At 35.2% G+C, this 18,579-nt stretch overlaps 3 protein-coding genes across 3 annotated transcripts; 1 reads left to right on the top strand and 2 right to left on the bottom strand.

Moving 5' to 3' along the window:
• Positions 1–910: 910 nt before the first annotated feature.
• On the bottom strand, positions 911–3,774 carry LOC111505914 (phosphatidylserine lipase ABHD16A). Its single transcript, XM_023160811.2, has 10 exons — positions 3,453–3,774; positions 3,346–3,399; positions 2,981–3,291; positions 2,606–2,763; positions 2,288–2,541; positions 2,045–2,209; positions 1,794–1,978; positions 1,546–1,676; positions 1,338–1,483; positions 911–1,228 (listed from the first exon to the last, which is right to left on the bottom strand). The coding sequence occupies exons 1-10, from the start codon at positions 3,525–3,527 to the stop codon at positions 1,118–1,120; spliced, it is 1,590 nt and encodes a 529-aa protein (XP_023016579.1). The 5' UTR covers positions 3,528–3,774; the 3' UTR covers positions 911–1,117.
• Positions 3,775–4,912: 1,138 nt separating this feature from the next.
• Positions 4,913–11,942, top strand: mtDNA-helicase (mitochondrial DNA helicase). Its single transcript, XM_023160810.2, has 8 exons — positions 4,913–5,258; positions 5,309–5,535; positions 6,965–7,392; positions 7,742–7,892; positions 8,042–8,191; positions 8,254–8,442; positions 10,632–10,952; positions 11,706–11,942. Exons 1-8 carry the CDS (start codon positions 4,985–4,987, stop codon positions 11,871–11,873), a joined length of 1,908 nt encoding a protein of 635 aa, XP_023016578.2. The 5' UTR covers positions 4,913–4,984; the 3' UTR covers positions 11,874–11,942.
• A 906-nt stretch (positions 11,943–12,848) lies between these two features.
• On the bottom strand, positions 12,849–18,108 carry LOC111505912 (uncharacterized). Its single transcript, XM_023160809.2, has 6 exons — positions 17,733–18,108; positions 15,649–15,744; positions 15,495–15,581; positions 15,173–15,412; positions 14,845–15,116; positions 12,849–13,217 (listed from the first exon to the last, which is right to left on the bottom strand). The coding sequence occupies exons 1-6, from the start codon at positions 17,949–17,951 to the stop codon at positions 13,193–13,195; spliced, it is 939 nt and encodes a 312-aa protein (XP_023016577.2). The 5' UTR covers positions 17,952–18,108; the 3' UTR covers positions 12,849–13,192.
• Positions 18,109–18,579: the final 471 nt, after the last annotated feature.

The raw sequence follows: 18,579 nt of genomic DNA, 5'->3' as shown, positions 1-18,579 counted from the left end.
TACACAACGGATGAACACCCGGAAAAACAACACATCATATTCTACCATCCGTGAAAACCTACATTGTAATATATATATATATATATATATATATATATATATAACAGTGTTGTTGGAGATTCACAAGAATATTGAAATGTTGAGATGTTTCAGAAATTTCAAAAATAATATCAAGAGATATCTTCTCAATCGAAGAATATGCTGCTGTAGCTGGTCAATTCATAGTTCTTGAAAAATGATTCAGGTTGTGAAGCTGTGATAAAGCCCATTCTTATGTTTCTTGACATTTTTATTCGATATCTTTATTTTATTACCATTTATGTGACAATGTGATCATTTTAAGGACTTGTGATATGCCAGTTTTGTTTAAATCTAAAGAAATGAACTATAAACGTTCGGATATAATCCAACGCCTTTCGTGGTATTAGCCATAGGAGTAGTTGTTTTCTGATAGGCGTCAGTTCTTTCAACCTACTGTCGTGTAGATATATCCGAGACTGTCTTGAAGGTTTAAAGTTCATTTCTTTAGATTTGTTTATTGCCAGTCTTCAAGCATAGCCCATTGACTAATAAGCCAGTTTCATTTATTTATAAAATTTATTAATTCAATCTAGAGACGTTGCTCATTTGAAGTGTCCGACATAGTACCTATAGTATATATGACTTGCCATAAGTGTATTTTGTATATAAAGTGGTCAAACAAATTACTTTACTCATTTGTGGTTCGGCCTAGCACCACTGATGACACCTATGGCGGGTCAAAACAGCGCCTTTTGGTGCTCAGTCACAAATGCGTTGTGTTTGGCTTCTGTTTATTACAATCGTAAGCATTAGTTTAAAAATGTTGTAGATATGCATATTCAAAGTGACTGGCTCATTTTTGAAAATAGAAGGGAAAGAAAACACAAAGTAACTATCACCTTAATTTATTTCGTTACACCAAACTGTATATCAATGAACGCTACAAAATAAATAAATATTTCTCTCACTTTTCACAAATCTACAGTCATGTCACCTTCCACAACCCTTGGCGAGGCAATTAAATCGTTAGAAATATTTCTAGTACACAACTATAGATACATTCATGCCCTAAATTTAAAAGTATTCAATTACATACTTATGTGAATACATAATCGGATTCCACTGTCAGATCCCATGGCATCTCGAACATGTCCGCTGGTAAATTTACACAGTGTGAGGATTTAAAGTCTTTCATGTACTTTTTGGCCTGGAACAGAAAAATCGATTTCACAATCACTTCTATGTTAAAAACAATAAAAGCGATACAACTTCTTCGAGATATTCTGAATGCCCTTAAAAACTATAATCTTCCTCACCAAGAATAACCCCATTCGATTCCTTTCTTGCAAGCTGAAAGTCTCTCCGATCTTCATGGGATACTCCTTGGAATGCTCAGAGATGTACGACTGCAGCAACGAAGTGCACAAGTTATCATCCACAGAGTGTTTGATCAAGAAGTCCTCTGAAAAATAACCCAGGAATAATTGCTGTTGAACTACGTATCAAGATCAATTGAGAGAATACCTTGTGCTCTATGGGAGATCTCCAAATATTTGAAAATCGGGTGGTTCGAAGATTCAAAAACATACGGATATCTAAGACGAAGCAATTTGTACAGGAGATCATTGGCTCTATTTGAAGAAATGTCTCCTTCTCTGTAAAAAACCAAACCATTGTTCAGTTACAGTTCCATGGAATTCAAATTGAGTTGGTGTAGTCCAAAGGTCCCGTTTGGGGCCCTTTGCTCTTTACAAAGCGGTAAAGCTACCAACCTTAGGCAAATCACTTCGTCTTCGGTACGCCTGATCAACAAAACCGGTCCTGAATACTTAGACAGTTGCTCAAACACGTCCAGATTCACGTGGCTCCTGATAGCGAAGTATACAATGTTTCCCCACCAATTTGGCATGTGATTCTGAGCTAAGGGTAAGAGGTCGTCGAAGGTCGCGTCTAAAACCTATAAAACACACTCATCAATCGGATTGAACTTTTTAGTGAATAAAATATAAGTGAGGACACTCACGACACCCTTTATGTTGGGGTAATGATTTGCGGCCCATGACGCAGAGTACCCCCCGATGCTCCAACCATAAATTAGGATGTTTTCCTCTTTGAATCCCAGTTTGTTTATTGCGAAGCTCATGACAGCATCAATAGCGTTGTGTTCTTGTCGTGGAAAAGGTATCCCCTGAAAATATATTGCATTCAAAAACAAAAAAAACAAATTATAAGTGAATCTGGGATCACAAAAAACCTCAGCTCTCACCGTGCTACACCCGAACCCGGGATGGTTCCAGCCCAGTACTGAATAACCGGCTTCCAATGGAGTTACAGCCAGACCTATCTCATAGAAGCCTGCATTACCTTCACAACAAATGACCAGCGTGTTGCCGTTAGGAGCAGCGTTTCTCTTGTCCATGAACATTGTATCGATGAAGTTATTATCTGCCGTCTCCACCTTGAAACGCTCCCCCCTGTATTCCAACACGAGCCTACCTCTGCCTTGTAACAAGCTCTGATCTGGAAGATCGAAACAGGTGAAATCAAAAGGAGTCAAAATTTTTTTAGGGGGATAAAAACTCACCCAGTATCATTTGAAGAATTCCCAAGCTACCAGGATAAATCAATCTTATTCCAAATGTGTGAATAGCTGCATAAGCTATGGCTTTTAGAGGAAGCTCGGCGACAAAATTGGTCAAACTGTGAGAAGTCCATTTTTTCTCCAAGCTCAGTTGCGTACGACTGAAAAATGAGATACAAGAATACTTTAACGTCTGAAGATACAGCTACTTCTTCTTCTTCATCTAATCTGTTTTGTTTGCATTATTTTTCTCATCTGTCATTCTTGCCAAAAGTTATTTGCTCTCTCTGCTTGATCATTGTCATCAAAAGTAACTTTTGATGAGAATGACCCAATCCGAATGTCTAGAAAATGTTATATACAAACGTGCCAAAATACCTGTTATCTTCTGTACATTTGAATTCGACAGGCCAAGCTTTGAACTCAAAGTCGTACATATTCAGCTTTCGTTTTGTCACTGGAGTTAGATTTTTCTCAGCTTCTCGCAATGAATTGAGAAATTCGCAATAATCATCTTTTTGCAGCCTCCTCATAGCTCGGACGATAAAAGAAGCTACGATTATTATCCCAAAGCTGGTCACTAGTTTCGATAGGATCATTAGCCTGTCATGCTCAAAGTAACCGCGTTGATATAAGATTCCGATCCAAACTGGCGAAGTGTAGAGCCCAATTTTCCATAATACTGGCAGCTGAAAATCGAAAGTTGATATATACGAAAAAAATGCATTTGTATGTTATATTACGGATCTTATCACTCGATCACTCCATTTCTCCAAAGTATCTGGTTGGTAGAATGTCTGGAAAAAGATAGCCTCAATGGTTTTGCTTATTTTCAAACATTAATGCTCACCTCGCCTCTGGGGCTGTAAATTTTTATTAATCTCGGCGTAAACATAATTTCCCAAATCATTTTGAAGGGAGTCATGTCTCAAGTACTAGGTATTTTGAATTTGTGGTACCACTAATTTTGAAGTGGGGCACTACACTTCGATCGAAATAACTGCGGAACCGAAAAAACAGTTCCGAGTTCGGTAAGTTACTTATTAACAATGTACATGAATAAGTAGTTTATTCATGAATATCTCTAATAATTGCTTTGAATCAATTATTGCAAATAAAAAGTGATATTCAATTGTTGACATTCAAAGAACACGGACTCACAAATCACAAAAACATCATGTCATATGTCCTCATAGAGAAAACATACATATGTCATATGTCGGATCATCAAACTCTGTTGTGTCACGGATCACGTTTTGCAATTGCCATTTCACAGTGCATCAGTGAGGTCTTTGTATATAGACTAGTCTATATACAAAGGTGAGGTCACTTAAACTTTGAATGCTGCCTTTTGTAGTACATTTTTACTGTTTCGTGTTTTCAGTAAAATTCACACTAATGGTGTTTATCTAGTATAATTTGATGAATTTTTGCAGTTTCTTATTCAGAAAGACGACAGAAAAGTAGACATGTTCTTTTATAGTTTGAACGTCAGGCTTGAATCCGAAACAAGCACTTTTCTCAAAAGTGTTTCCTTCATCTTCTGAAGAAGCCAACACGGTTAATAAAAAGCGGTTCTGGTGTTTAGAAACGGTTTTTGTTTTGGATTATTCTACGCCAGAGGTTGAAGGCTCATTATAACGATTGCTTTCAGAAACCGTAATGATTTGCTGTACTACTGTATGTTACATCATTTATGTACTTCATTCGATGAGGATACTCATCGTTCTCAACATGTGTGGTGACGTGAAGAGAACGATTCTTTACAAAATAATATTCTTGAAACATTCGCAAATCTGCCATTTGATTATTACTTGCTTATAACGAGTAGGTTAAGGTTGATATTTGAATGTCTGCTGCATGAACTCAATAATACAGGATTTACACTTACACTTATAAATTTAGAAAAGCGTCTGTAGACAGCAAGTTCCTAGCACGTATACTTCGTACTCGACACAATAGATGTCAGCTCGTTACATTTATCGCAGATTTATTTAGTATTTAGTTAATGAAACAATTATACAGTTATGGTTGTAAATTCACAGTAACAAGTGAGAATTGTTAGAGAATGATACTATGATTTTTGTGACCCTTTTACGATTTCTTAGAAGCACATACCATATGTTTATATTTGAGGAAAGATTATTTTCTATCCATCAATATCTGTACAAAGTTGGGTCAATATCATTTCATGCTCGGAATTTTTGACAAAACGAAAGCAAATCGGTTCAAATATCGATGTTTCTATTCATTTTTCTGACGGCATTACTTTTCCGATACCAACTTCCTGATTCAATAAAAAGAAGAAGAGACATACGAGTAGTCGAACACGAGCGTAAAGCATGAACATGGATTGTGGTTATGGCTATAATGTTTTAAATTATGAACGTACTAAAATGTTTGAAATTTAATTTGAAATTCCTGAGAAACAAGACGTTCATCAATAAACATGCATTGAAAAACACGTTGAGAAGATTTAACGACGTTGCTACGGACGATATACCAGAAGTATCAACGGCTTCCATCAAGAAAGCTTTGAAATTCAACGGAGTCAGTTATGAAGATGGTTACACCTGTTTCATTGCGTCTTGCACGTTATGCCATAAACATGATAAAACGGTGAAATCGTCGAAACTTTACATTAACAAAACCACTGGTATATTTTTGTGATATATTTGAAATGGGGGTTAACGCTATTTCTTCTAGGAATGTTCATGTGCTCTAATTGCAAGAAATCGGGACCATGGACTACTTATGAATCAACGCTCAGTATTAAAAAAAGTAAAAAAGGCAGGTTAAAAGTCGATGAGGAAACTATTTCTGAAACGGAGAAACTCAGAATAGCTCTCGAGGAAATCAGAAATTCTACAAATGAATTGAAATTATTGGAGGAAGAGCAATTACAGTCTGTTTTGAAGAAATTCAAGTTACCTGTAAGATGTTTTTTGTTGTCTGTAAATGCCCTGGTAATTCATAACGATTTCATGAAAATCACTTGTTCCTATTCAGTTTGTACTCCAAAAATTCGTTATGGATATCGTTCAAAATAATATATGAAAGAGTAGGTACTGATATAAAAACATCATTATATATCTTGGGAGAGGTACTGATTCTTATCAAATGTACTACAATACCTGCCTAAACAGTAATATTAAACTTCCTCTTCCTTCTAAAACTTTGATTAAAAATTATTTATTCACAATGGCTGTAAGATATACAATCACCCACCTGTCAGAATCAAGAACATAGAATCCGTTATTGAATTTAAAAAGCAATGAAGAACCTTTTGGTGGAGAAAGCTTATCATAATATGGGTGTTGATTTTGTAATTAAGATTTTTATACATTTTTTAGACTTATATATAATTATTTGTGGTCGTATTGTATCATTGTATAATATTCATTGTATTGTGTAATATTTTTTAATCAATGTATAATATTTCATTGTATTGTGTAATATTTTATAATCATTGTATAATATTTTTAGTGAACTAAATATAATTAGGTTTGTTCCAATAAACGATTGCAAACAGTTTGCAAACCGTTTGATGAACTGCTTTATTGGGCATACTCGATCAGAAACCAGTTGGGAACTAATCCGTGATTCTGGACTGTTGGAACGCAACCAAAACCAAACTATCAAATCACATTGTCAAACGTCAGACCGGTTAAACTGAATTTGTGAACTTTAATAAGATTACCTAGGTGTTGAATTGTGATTTTCTGTCGATCAACTAGGAAAATTTGGAAATGATTTTACCATAAATTCCAGAGTGATGTTTATATGCATCTGCATTTTGGTACTGCTCCACAATTTGAGCCATCAGCCTTCTACTAATTCTGAAATGTTCCATGAATTCTTGATTATTATATTGTGAAACTGTTTGTTCCAAAAAGTCCTGGTTTTTGGGCCTTGCCCTATTTTCCACCAACATAATTTCATCGTCGGATGACTCCGTCCATTCATTGAGATCTTCACTGGAACCAGAGCTTGATGATATATCTACCATTCTGACAGATACACTTCTAACCACTGTGTATAGAAACTTTAGAAACACCTAACCTAAACCTAACCCAAACAAAACCCGCTGTTTTCATACCATCACATTTTGAATTTAGCTCAGCTTTGCCGTAACAAAGCAACTGCGCAGGTCCGTCAGCAGCAATCCGAGAAAAATCTTCGGACTGATCAAGCGGTTGGAAATCAGTTGCAAATCGATCAGAGTTTTAGTTGGAACATGACATTCCTAGTCAGAATTTCGGAATCGACTCTTGTTGGAACGGAATATTTGTTGTGCGCATGCTTCTGACAGTTTATGACCGATCAGATGTGTTGTTGGAACAAACCTATTATTGTTTTTAGGTGATTTCAAACTCAACTTTTGAATCTCTAGATGTAAGGATAGACGAGAAACAGACTTCTTTATATTTCCCACTGGAAAATGTAGAATCTGAAATAGTGGGTTATAGAAAAGTTCACAGTCGTTTAAATGAGGATATTGTCATTCCTGACCCTACGTACGGGGGTTTGCTAACTGGAAAAGCCCCTAAAAACAAAGATTTAGCCATTCTAGTGCCCAACGTCTCTGACTTCCTCGTGCTTGTCAATTCCAAAGTTAATGCCAATATTGTCTGTTTACCTAATGGAGTAAATAATTTATCGCAGTATGTCTTGCCCAGTTTGGAGAGGTTCAAAAAGTTGGTTCTGTGGTTCGCGTCGGACACCAAATCTTGGCAAGCCACTCGGTCTTTTGTGAAGAAGCTGGGTGAAAAACGATGTCAACTTGTGAGGTAAGTCTGGTATGTAATGAAAAAATATAATTTTTCAATAAATTGATAAAACATGGAAAGATATGCTTCATTGCTGAAATAGTAATATAGTTGGCAAAGTCAACACAATTACATCAGTAGTCTTTCTATACATTCCATTGTAAAACATACATCCCTTATAAAAGGGTCCTTCTAATACAAATAAGTGTCCTGCTTATCTTTTAAAAAAAATCTAGTGTCGTTTGTCAACAGAAACCTGTTTTCTCTTTATTTCTATGAAAAGAAACCCTCCTCAGAACAATCTATTTTTGAGAATAATTCAGCACTTGTGAAGAAAAACTTGGTTTTCTATTACTGTATATATTTTTAGACCAGCCGATAAATACCAGCTTCCGCATTTAAATACTAACCAAGATTTCAAAACTATCATCAACACAGCTCAGCCATTATGGCATAAATCCATCACCACTTTTGCTTCATTGAGAGCAGACGTTCTTTCAGATCTCCAAAATATTGATAAGGTAAGTCTCAATAAATATTCTTATAAAAAAAACTCAAAATATCAGAGTCTGTTTATTCTATCCCATCATAAGAAATGATTCTATTGGAGTACTTGTATTATGTTTTGTTTTTTTTTATTATTACTCAAGTTTTGCAGCCATGTTCTTAGGTTCAAGGTGTGAAATGGAAGCGTTTTCCAGCACTGAATAAATCTCTGAAGGGCCACAGAAGCGGCGAACTGACTGTGTTAACTGGCCCCACGGGTAGCGGGAAGACTACATTCATCAGTGAATATTCCTTAGATCTGGCGATGCAAGGGGTGAGACTCGTAGTTCCTCTACAGTTGAATTGTTTACCTAAGTTGTGCATTTTGTTCACTAGGTCAATACTCTGTGGGGTAGCTTCGAAATCAGGAATGCTAGACTGGCCAAGACCATGTTGCAGCAGTTGTCGGGAATCCCTCTAGACCAGAACTTGAACTTATTCGACATTTGGGCTGACGAATTTGAGAAGTTACCCATCTATTTCATGACGTTCCATGGTCACCAGAGCATCAAAGTCGTGATGGAGGTGAGTTATTGTCCACATGATTACCCAATGATGATATGTTTTCATATCCAATGAATCGTCCAGTGGATCTTTATAAGAGGAAATTCTTTTCAAATCAAATCAAAGTATGCTTCATTACCTAAGATTTGAAAATCTTATTGGCAGTCTAGTAAAGTTAAACATGTATATGGGACATTAAATTAATAAATACAAGCTATAAAATAATGCTTAGAGACAAGAACAGCGTATATGGACAGAACAATATTGAGCCCAGCTCACCAGATACAAATACAAGTATATGAATATTCAGTAAATGTAAATATATAATGCTACATTTAGAGCATTAGTATGGAGAACGATATAATTTCATGACATGGAATTTGAATTGAGATAATGACTTCACTGAACTACCAACTAGTAACCAAAAATGTTGATTCAGCACTATAATCTTTTGGATATTGTCAAAGATTAATAAAAGTAAAACATATAATGATTGAATAAAAGATAAAATTCAGCTATATTGGAATCAGCATTTCAGAAAATGGTTATTTTTTCAGTAGATGCTTGAGTCTTCTCTCTTCTTCAGTAACTGTTTGTGGCTGTTGTTGAACTGCTCGAACATTCTTTATCATGGCCATGTCCTTTGCAGCTTTCAATTTTTCCGTTATTTTCGATTATACAGTGTGTCCGCAAAGTTTGGAATAAATTCGATATTTCCAAAACCAAAGGTCGTTTTACAAAAACTTGAAACACGTCGATTTTTAATTTTAATATTCTACATTTTACAACAAAATTTCATTATACAGGTTGATTCATACAGTTGAAAATACACGCAAATCAGGTCGTTCTTCTGTAAATGATGATATAAAACTAGATGTTCTACTTGCTTTTGAAGAAGATGTGCACACTTCTGTTCGTAAGGTTAGTCGTGTTTCAATGTCAGTAAAACAACTGTACACAAAGTATTAAAATTGGAAAAATGGCATCCCTTCAAAATCGAACTTCTACAGGAATCAAACGAGGATGATCCAGATAGAAGAATAGAATTTTGTGAAGCCATAATGGATAACTGTCACCGAGACCATCTCCTTGTAAAAAATATAATTTCTTTCTAATGAAGCCACTTTTACATTAAATGGTGGGGTCAACCGTCAGAATTGTAGGTACTCGGCCAAAAAAAACCACTAGATGCGTGAGCATTATACACAATACCCGCAAAAGGTAAATGTATGGGCTGGCATTGTAAGAAACAGAGTCATTGGACCCTACTTTTTCGACGGTACTTTAGACGGGCCAACATACCTTCAGTTTTAAAGGGGATATCTTGTACCTACTTTAATTAATTTATTCCCCAGTAGAATTAATCCTGGAAGTTTTGATGAAAGTTTATGGTTACAACAGAATGGTGCGCCTCCACATTATGCTGCAGATGTTCGAAGGTATCTCGACCAAATGTTTACGAACGGATGGATTGGTAGACGTGGATATATTGAATGTCCAGCGAGATCGCCAGATTTATATCCGTTGGATTACTTTATGTGGGGCCATCTGAAGAATGTTGTTCATAAAACGAAACTAGCAAATATTCAAGAATTAAAAGAGAGAATTCAAACAATATTTCTCAAGAAACCATAAACAAGGTTCAACAAGAATTTATCCAACTTTTAGGTTACTGTCAAATACAACAAGGACTACAGTTCGAACATTTAAAATAAAGTCATGTATTTATTACTGGATTACTTTCCCATTGTTAAATTATTAGAATCATTAGAAAAAAATATATAATAATCAATTGATTTCTACTTTTATTAGATATAAATAAAATTCATTTTCTAAGGGTACATCTTTCAAATTCTGCTCGTTAGACCCCAAGTATCATACCTTTTCGGAATCAGCTCGTTACGGATTATCTGACACCAAATACAGGGTGTTGCATTTAAAAAATTACCGATGACGTCATCACATTTATATGGATCATCCTGTATAATGAACTTTTGTTGTAAAAAGTAGAATATTAAAATTGAAAATCGACATGTTTCAGGTTTTTGTAAAACGACCTTTGGTTTTGGAAATATCGAATTTATTCCATACTTTGCGGACACACTGTATGGTAATGACAACAGTTAAAATCAAAATTAATCTTATTAGTAAATTTTGAATGTTTATATCACCTGGAAACACTATTTTTTCATATTAATTCTTACATGCAGGCGGTAGAACATGCCACATATGTGTACGACATCTCGCACGTGATCATCGACAATCTGCAGTTCATGATGGGCACTTCGGAGGAGCAGAAACACATGGACCGGTTCTGGAAACAGGACGCGATCATCGGCGCGTTTCGAGAGTTCGCGACCAAGAAGAACTGTCACGTGACGCTCGTCATCCATCCGAGGAAGGAACGAGACGATGAGGACCTGACGACGAGTTCGATCTTTGGCGGAGCGAAAGCATCCCAGGAAGCGGACAACATACTGATAATACAAGACAAGAGGCTGACTGCTGTCAGAGGAAAAAAATATCTGCAGGTGAGAGTAGTTTCTTTTATGTTCTTTTTTTTTAACGGCAAAACACAAGCGCTACAGGAAAATCCTCAAGGCACTCTAAGTCCCTTTTTAATTTCTCATCCTTCTTATTAGGTGCTCTTTCTTTTCATATTCCCGTTTATTATCCATTTCTTTTCTGTGTGTACATTTTTTTTTTCAAAATCTTCAATTATCTCCCTTTTTTCACTTCTACTTTACCTGGTTGTTTTTGTATTTTTATTTCCCCCAGTTCATTTTTTATTTCTATTCTTTTTCATTAGCTACCTCTTTCAGATTGGTTTCTGTCTGTTACTCCTCTGCTTTTTTTTCATCCCCTTTTCTATTCTTGTTCCTCTTCATTTAACTTATTTATATTTTTCTTTTTTTTGCGTCTTGGTTTTTTCATTCTTATCACTAATTTTGGTGTCTTCACCGTTCATTTATCTCTTGTTATATGGGAATACCCGATTTTTTTCTAAGCTGCATGTATTTTTCTTCATTATTTTTTCATTTCCTTGATATTTTCACTTCATTCCCTCACATTAATTCCCAACTCCTTTTCTCTCTTTTTCTTTTATTTTTCTCGTACTTTTGTGTGCCATTTTTCTCCTTTGTTCCAATCCTTTTCATTCATGACACTCCTTTCACAATTTTCAGCTTCCTCGGGTTTGTCAAAGTCTACTTTTTTTTCATTCTCCTCAAACCATGTTTCATTCTCAAAACTTTTATCTTATATTTACATAATGCATCTTTTAGGTAGTGAAAAACAGATATAGCGGAGATTTGGGAATAATGCCCTTAGATTTCGACAAAAACAGTTTGAGTTATCAGCAAAAAAAGGCCAAAGAGAAGAAATCAGAAACCCATCTATCAGCAGAACAAACATCAGAATCTAAAGGTGATAATTCCGCATCAAATGTGTGAATTCTGTAGTTAGTTTTTGTTGATATATTATATTTTTTTACATACCACTATTAAATTTGTTTCGCATAACTTTGGAGGTTTCATTTAAATATTTCCTAGATCCTATCTGCTAAGCAACTCTTGAAATTTGCGAAAAGATGGTGATTTTGAAGGCTGACTGTGCTGCCAACTAGTATACAGTACCTGAAGTTTGTTAGTTGAACTATTCATCAATAGATGTCAATAAAATATAAAAATTGACTTTGGCGCCATCTAGTATACAATAACTGAAAGTATATTTATATAGTAGTTCCAGTATCAACTAATAGATGGCGGTATATTACTTAATCCTACTTAACCGCCATCTAGTATCTAATAGCTGAAACTGACGAACAACACGATGTTGATATTCTCCAATAGATGGCAGTGTGCCATCTTGGTGTCTGGAGTCATTGTCTATAGATTTATAAATCTCTAATGCTGGAGTCGTTCGGCTGTAGACCCTCCCACCTTCCCATCTTAGCGTAACTAGCTATATCATTCCAAAGGAAGAGTTTGACTGCGACATGCAAGTGGCGCCCTCTGTTGTTTTCATAAATAATTTGTCGTTTTACATTCTCGGCAAAAATATTAGAATTGTTCCCAAAAATTTCAGTTGAACGCTCTCATTTACTTTAGTTCCAAAATATTCTATTATCTCGGTATGAGATTATGAAATATAAGGCACTAACAGAAAGTCGGTGACTCACATGGGATGGAGGCATTGTCTATAATGATGGAGGGTCATTAAATTCTTTCACAAAAATGAGAAGTCTTTCGATGTTGCTATTCGCCAATAGATGGCAGTGTGCCTTAAAGTACCCTCTAGTATACAATACCTGAAGCTGCTCTTATGTTAGTTCAGCTATTGAAAAATAGATGGCGTGATCAAGAAAAATACTTTTCTAATAAACAATTATGAAAGTAGTAGTCAGGCTGAAAAAAAAATTGTACCTATAATTTAGAAAGTTATATTTATTTAAAGTCTGATTCCAGGAGTACAAAACAGTTTCGAAACAAGTTTTCGTTTCAAAGGAAAACAAGTATGTACTTCGAATTTTTGTCTACGACATACAATAATAAAATATCTATTCATTTGCCAAACTTAAAACTAATATGAAAATATTAAACAAATCTTGAATTCTCAAATAAACCTTACTAAGGGTGTGTACATTCTAGTCAGTTATGGTCAAATAATAGTAATAACACTCTAATAATAAATTTCTGTGTTACATTAATATACTCTAAGGATTAAACACATTGATATCCAGTATCTTAAAATTAGATGGTTGTACTACAGGTTACTCGGCATCATGGTACTGGACCCTGTAATAAAAAATAACAATAAATAACATACATAATTCCTCCACACACCCGTACCAGCATAAAGTTGCTGCATTCAATAGTATGCTTCACAGATTATTGAATATTCCACTGTCTGATAGGGATTTTCAGAAAGAGCTGAATTTGATCAAACAAATCGCGATTAATAACGGTTATAAGGTAGATATTGTAAGCTCCATTCTTTCCAAAAAACGACAAAAGCAAGCCATGGATCTGGTCTACCCATATTTAAGATGCGATAACGTTAGTTATAAGACATTGACATATGTGGGGGAACCAAACAGGAATATTGCCCGTTTTTTGAAGAAAGAAGGCGTAAACGTAGCTTATAGAACGAATAATAACCTAAGTAAATTTATTAAAAACAATAAGGACAAAACTTTGGTGTCGGATAGATCAGGAGTATATAAGCTGATTTGTGGCTCTTGTCCAAAACTGTATATTGGCCAAACAGGAAGAACATTTTTCCAACGAATTAAAGAACATAGAAGTAGTTTTGTAAATAGAAAGACCAATTCCACATTTGCAAACAATCCTCTAGCAGAAGGACATGAGTTCAATCATGAGTACGAGGTGTTACATTTAGAAGAGAAGAGTTTGAAACTTAATCTTCTAGAATGTTTAGAAATCAATAGATTCAGGAATTCGGGTAATTTACTGAATGATCAATTAGAACTCAATAACTCTCCGTTACTGAATATATTTTTTCAAATGTGAAAATGGAACATAAGTGCAGGTAATTTAATTTGTTAGAAACTCAGGTCAAATATCAGCTACTTAAAATTCAGGTACTTCGTTTACAGGTACTTTGATTTCAGGTACTCCATAAACTATATATATATTTAGTATTGAATGTGTAGAATTAGTTGAAAGACACGCCAGATGAAGCCACTGTATGGCGAAACACGTGTTGCGTTTTTGTAAAACAATTTAGTGAAAATCTCACAATAAAGTGTTTTTGGAATACGTTAATAAATAACAAAAATGAGGTATACCTTCGATTCATAGAAAAAAACAGAGAAGAGATTTATTTTCAAAAAATTAATTTAGTTTTCTACTTCCCTATGACTATCAGAGGAATGGACCTTCTGACACAAAAATGACTGACAAATCCACACTTCTTATAATGAATAATTAAACCATCATCGAATTATTTTACATTCGTGTGCAAAGAATTCTTACAAAACAGTAATTCAAAATTGTTTCAACTACTGTGGCCCCCGAAAATTATTATTCTTAGAGGTAGTTTTGCAAAACAAATCAGACGTAGTCATTCTCCAGTCGACGAAGAGACCTGCCCCAATCTCTAACAACAAACACATACTGCATGAGTTCCAACCAGATCTCATGATGAAAACATCAACATTTCTGAAATATCTACCAAAAGAAAAAAAATGCATGCCCTAATAGAAATCTTTCTTCTACCAAAATCCGTAAAAAGAGCATCTCACTCTTATGAAAAAAACTATCAACTCAAGCAGTTTAAAAAAAAGTAAAGTCATCACTTTGAAACCAAATATTAATCAAACCAAAATCACTTTCTCAGCAAACTGAGTTGTAATTTTTCCATAATTACCTAAGAAATAAATACGTCAGAAAAATGTCTCACCTCTCTTTACCACTGAATCTCTTGCTCAACCGTCTTGACCTCTCCTGCATGCTGAGAGTGTAGCGCTGCACTTGTTTCCTGTTTACTCTCAATTCCTTTTCGTCCATCTCCCTCGCTTTTTCAACCTTCGCCATAAACCTGTTTATCAGATCCTTGCAATCCATGTTTTCTTCCGGCTCCCAACTGTTGTCGGAGTGACTGTACCCCTTCCAGGACACTAGGAACTCCCGTTTGCCATCCCGTTTGTGATGTACCTCCAGAATGCGGTCCACCTGCAATCAAGACAAATTATAACGTCACATAATTGGTCCTTCGAGCCGGATATCACCTCGAAGTCTTCGTTTTCGTCCCAGTCGGCCGGTTTGGGCTCCTTTTTATCTTTTTTGGGCGATTTTTTGCCCTTCTCAGCCTTGCCCTTCTTCTTGCGCTCTTTGTATTCTACGATGAGATCCGCGCACTCGAGGGTGTCTTCAGGTTCCCAAGTGTCACTCTCTTCTTCATAACCCTTCCATCTGATCAAATAGTGTCGGACTCCTCCGATCATTTTCTCATCTAGTACGGATTCAACCTGAATAAATTTGAATGCTGATCATAAGGTAATTAAATTCTCAACGGATTTCTTGTTGAAAGAACAAAGAGAAAATCTTTACCTCATATTGACTTTCGTCGTCTTCGTCTTGATCTTCCTCAGAAGGTGCTTTAGGTGATTTTTTACCTTTCTTGTTTGATTTCTTCTTCTGTGAAAAAAAATAAGAATATCAGCTATTGTGCTACATGTTTGCACTTTGAAATTATGGTCATTACCTCGGATTCACTTTCTTCGACTTCATCTGCTTCGGGCTGTTCTTCTTCGGTAGGTATCTTAGAGGGCTTTTTAGATTTTCGGCCCGGTCTCTTTCTCTAAAAAGAAAAAACTAATTTGTGTTGTTGACTTACCGAAACCGTAATTGATATTACGTATTAAAAATCATTAAAATAAAATGTTAGTGCATAGAGAGAGAGAGAGAGAGTGTGTGTTTATTTTCCAAGATACAGGACCTTATTGACAAACACTGGTAAAAAGAGAACATGTAAATAACTACATCCAGATAAATATACAATTACATAATTACATGAAAATAATACATATAATCACATCTAGGTAAAAGTACATATTATATTATTACATATAAGCACCATTAAAATATTCTGTCAGATTGTAATAGAAAAGAGGTTTACAGGAACTCAACCTATTTGCTTGGCACAAATACCGCACCGCTCGCTTTCGCAGCAAAAATACACTCTCAGAGAGTTTAAAACTACACGAATCCCAGAACTCGATTGTGTACCTCAAGTTTGACTCAATGAGAGCAAAATAGATATTTTTTGCCGCAGTATAACCTAACTCTTTAGCTCCCGATATGACATCCTCAGCAACTAATGTAATAGTGATTAGATGATTCTCCATAACAATTTTCTTCATTTTGTCAACATTTTCATCGGTTGTTGATATGCTGGGGCGTCCAGGACGAGCGTCCTGATTCCTGATGATTATAGAGATGTAAATTCATCGAATTACTATAACTTATTGTTAGTTTGTGTCTGAGTAGGTCCAATAAGTTTGCGGACTCATACCATATGTGTGATTGTCGCAGTGTCTAGCAAATTTAGGAACATTTTCATGTATCTCCAGTGAAACTTTATAGATTCATGTATAATGTTGGAAGTGGCATAATGTCCAGTTGAAAACCAGGAGGACAATTATCTTTGTGGCTCGCTCTGGTTTTATGGCCTTCTAATGGAAGCCAAAACAGCTTCGACTCCAAATCAGAATACCAACCTGATCTATCAACCAATCACAAGTTCATGTTTATATACAAAGGGATTATAAAACTAGTTAAACGTTTACCAACAATAACTTTTCACTATATATTGACATACATTGGACAAACCGAACAATATTTGAAAAAACGATTGAAACAACATGAATATGATTTTTTCGACTCTTACAAGAAAAATAATGACAAAACAGTTCTGAGTGTACATCACTTTGATTCGAGTCACATCTTTGATTTGAACTCTACCGAAATTATCGGCAGGGGGAAAATTTTTGGAGATGGCTCACATAAACTGTTTTTTTGAATAATCAGTGAAGATAAATGGGTAAACTCAAAGTAGGACTACCATAAATCGAACAACATATGTAGAAATATTTTGTTGACACACAAAACTACCTTTAGATAGTGCACAAAGATCTTTATGATCCTATCAGTATTCAAACCAAAAACCCTACTACTTTATCTTTGAACTGGCACGACGAATATTGATTCATAATAACGAGTACAACAGCAGACCGTTTGTAAATTTCAATGGACATTTTGATGTGTAATTTCAATATGTCAGGTAGTTTTTAAGAAGAATAAAGAACGACATCGTCTATAGTTTTATGGAAATGTATAAAAAGTTATTAGTTTATTAATTATATACTTTTATGGTAGCTCTGAAAAAGGCAACAAATATCGCTAATACATTGGCAATTTATTTGTGAATTAATGAGTACATGTATTTATGTCCAACTGCCAGTGTATACCTTGCAATTAAATATTTATTACATGTCAACAAATTTCAAATAAGAACTAAAGGGAAAAAATACTTTTGTTTACACAATTTAATGTTGATAATAATGTTTGGCTAATTTTGTACTCTATTCCCGAATGTTTCACACATTATTTAATGGTGATATCCTATGTCTTTTAAATTTAGTCATGCTCAAAAGGAGGGGGGTTTTCTTCGTCCGCACTGTATAATTAGACCTACTAGTGTCAGCGTCCCTCTCCAAGAAAGTATTTGTTTGATTACCTGGTATTGTTTATTTCTCACCCTACACCAAAGCACAAAGCAATACCCACCTCCTTTACTTCAACCTCGGATTCTTCACCAGATTGTTCGGTCTCCGTCGAAACAGCTTCATCTTTTCTTTTACCGCCGCTCTTCGATGCCTTTCTCTTTTTGTCTTTGGGTGCTTGGTCTTCGTCTACGGACGTTTCACCATTTTGTTCTGCCTGGTCTTCCACACCGTTAGAATTTCCTTCTTCCTTTTTCTGGGACTTTCTTCCTTTGCGCTTCATGTTGAATCGTCGCGAAAATTTTTGAATTTATTTTTTATCTCATACGAAACAACGCCACAACACTCGGAATTGATGGTGGTGATAACAAAAAATCGTAACAACAAGCAACGAAAAAAATTCTGGTGGGAACTGAACCAAAGTAGTGTTCAAGTATGTGCACCGTATGTTCGTAGTGAATGACTCCAAGCTACAATAGGGAACAAGCCTATGTCTCAGTTCCAAAATATTTTCATTCCAGCTAGTACATTGACCCAAATGGAAATGTAGAAACTGTTCGGAATTGCAAATAAAACTAATTTCTTCATAATATAAAATTGAAAATGCCGAATTTTCAGACCCGCCAAAAACGTACCCCTGGCGGTACCTGGTGGGCAAACGGAGAGTTACTGCTCTTCTCAAAGATATCCCTCCAATTGCCAAAATTTAAGTATTCGAAGCTTTTCTAAGGATTATTTTCATTATAATCATTGATCAGGTGGTAGAAATTGGAGTAGTTTTTTTACTATCATTGATAATTTATCGTTACTGGAGTCGACTATATTATAATTGTTATTTATTTTTTTCAATGTTCACAAATAACTATGAGAGGCGCTCGGGTTTGAGGAAAGTTATTCAAATTCAAGGTCAA

Source organism: Leptinotarsa decemlineata, unplaced genomic scaffold, assembly GCF_025532065.1.
Source record: "Leptinotarsa decemlineata unplaced genomic scaffold, Ldec_3_MD MMD2_P_RNA_scaffold_12, whole genome shotgun sequence".
Taxonomy (NCBI): domain Eukaryota; kingdom Metazoa; phylum Arthropoda; class Insecta; order Coleoptera; family Chrysomelidae; genus Leptinotarsa; species Leptinotarsa decemlineata.
This window is presented reverse-complemented; position numbering and strand designations above follow the sequence as displayed.

What these genes read in the sequence shown, in the direction of transcription:
- mtDNA-helicase (XM_023160810.2), top strand. Translation starts at nt 4,985, where the DNA reads ATGAACGTACTAAAATGTTTGAAATTTAATTTGAAATTCCTGAGAAAC. An exon ending in AAACGATGTCAACTTGTGAG is followed by an intron (nt 7,393 to 7,741) that starts GTAAGTCTGGTA and finishes ATATATTTTTAG; the next exon opens with ACCAGCCGATAAATACCAGC. An exon ending in GCATCAAAGTCGTGATGGAG is followed by an intron (nt 8,443 to 10,631) that starts GTGAGTTATTGT and finishes TCTTACATGCAG; the next exon opens with GCGGTAGAACATGCCACATA.
- LOC111505914 (XM_023160811.2), bottom strand. Translation starts at nt 3,527, where the DNA reads ATGACTCCCTTCAAAATGATTTGGGAAATTATGTTTACGCCGAGATTA. An exon ending in CCGGGTTCGGGTGTAGCACG is followed by an intron (nt 2,210 to 2,287) that starts GTGAGAGCTGAG and finishes ATATATTTTCAG; the next exon opens with GGGATACCTTTTCCACGACA. An exon ending in GATCTCCCATAGAGCACAAG is followed by an intron (nt 1,484 to 1,545) that starts GTATTCTCTCAA and finishes GTTATTTTTCAG; the next exon opens with AGGACTTCTTGATCAAACAC.
- LOC111505912 (XM_023160809.2), bottom strand. Translation starts at nt 17,951, where the DNA reads ATGAAGCGCAAAGGAAGAAAGTCCCAGAAAAAGGAAGAAGGAAATTCT. An exon ending in ACGAAAACGAAGACTTCGAG is followed by an intron (nt 15,117 to 15,172) that starts GTGATATCCGGC and finishes TCTTGATTGCAG; the next exon opens with GTGGACCGCATTCTGGAGGT. An exon ending in AGATTCAGTGGTAAAGAGAG is followed by an intron (nt 13,218 to 14,844) that starts GTGAGACATTTT and finishes TTTTTATTACAG; the next exon opens with GGTCCAGTACCATGATGCCG.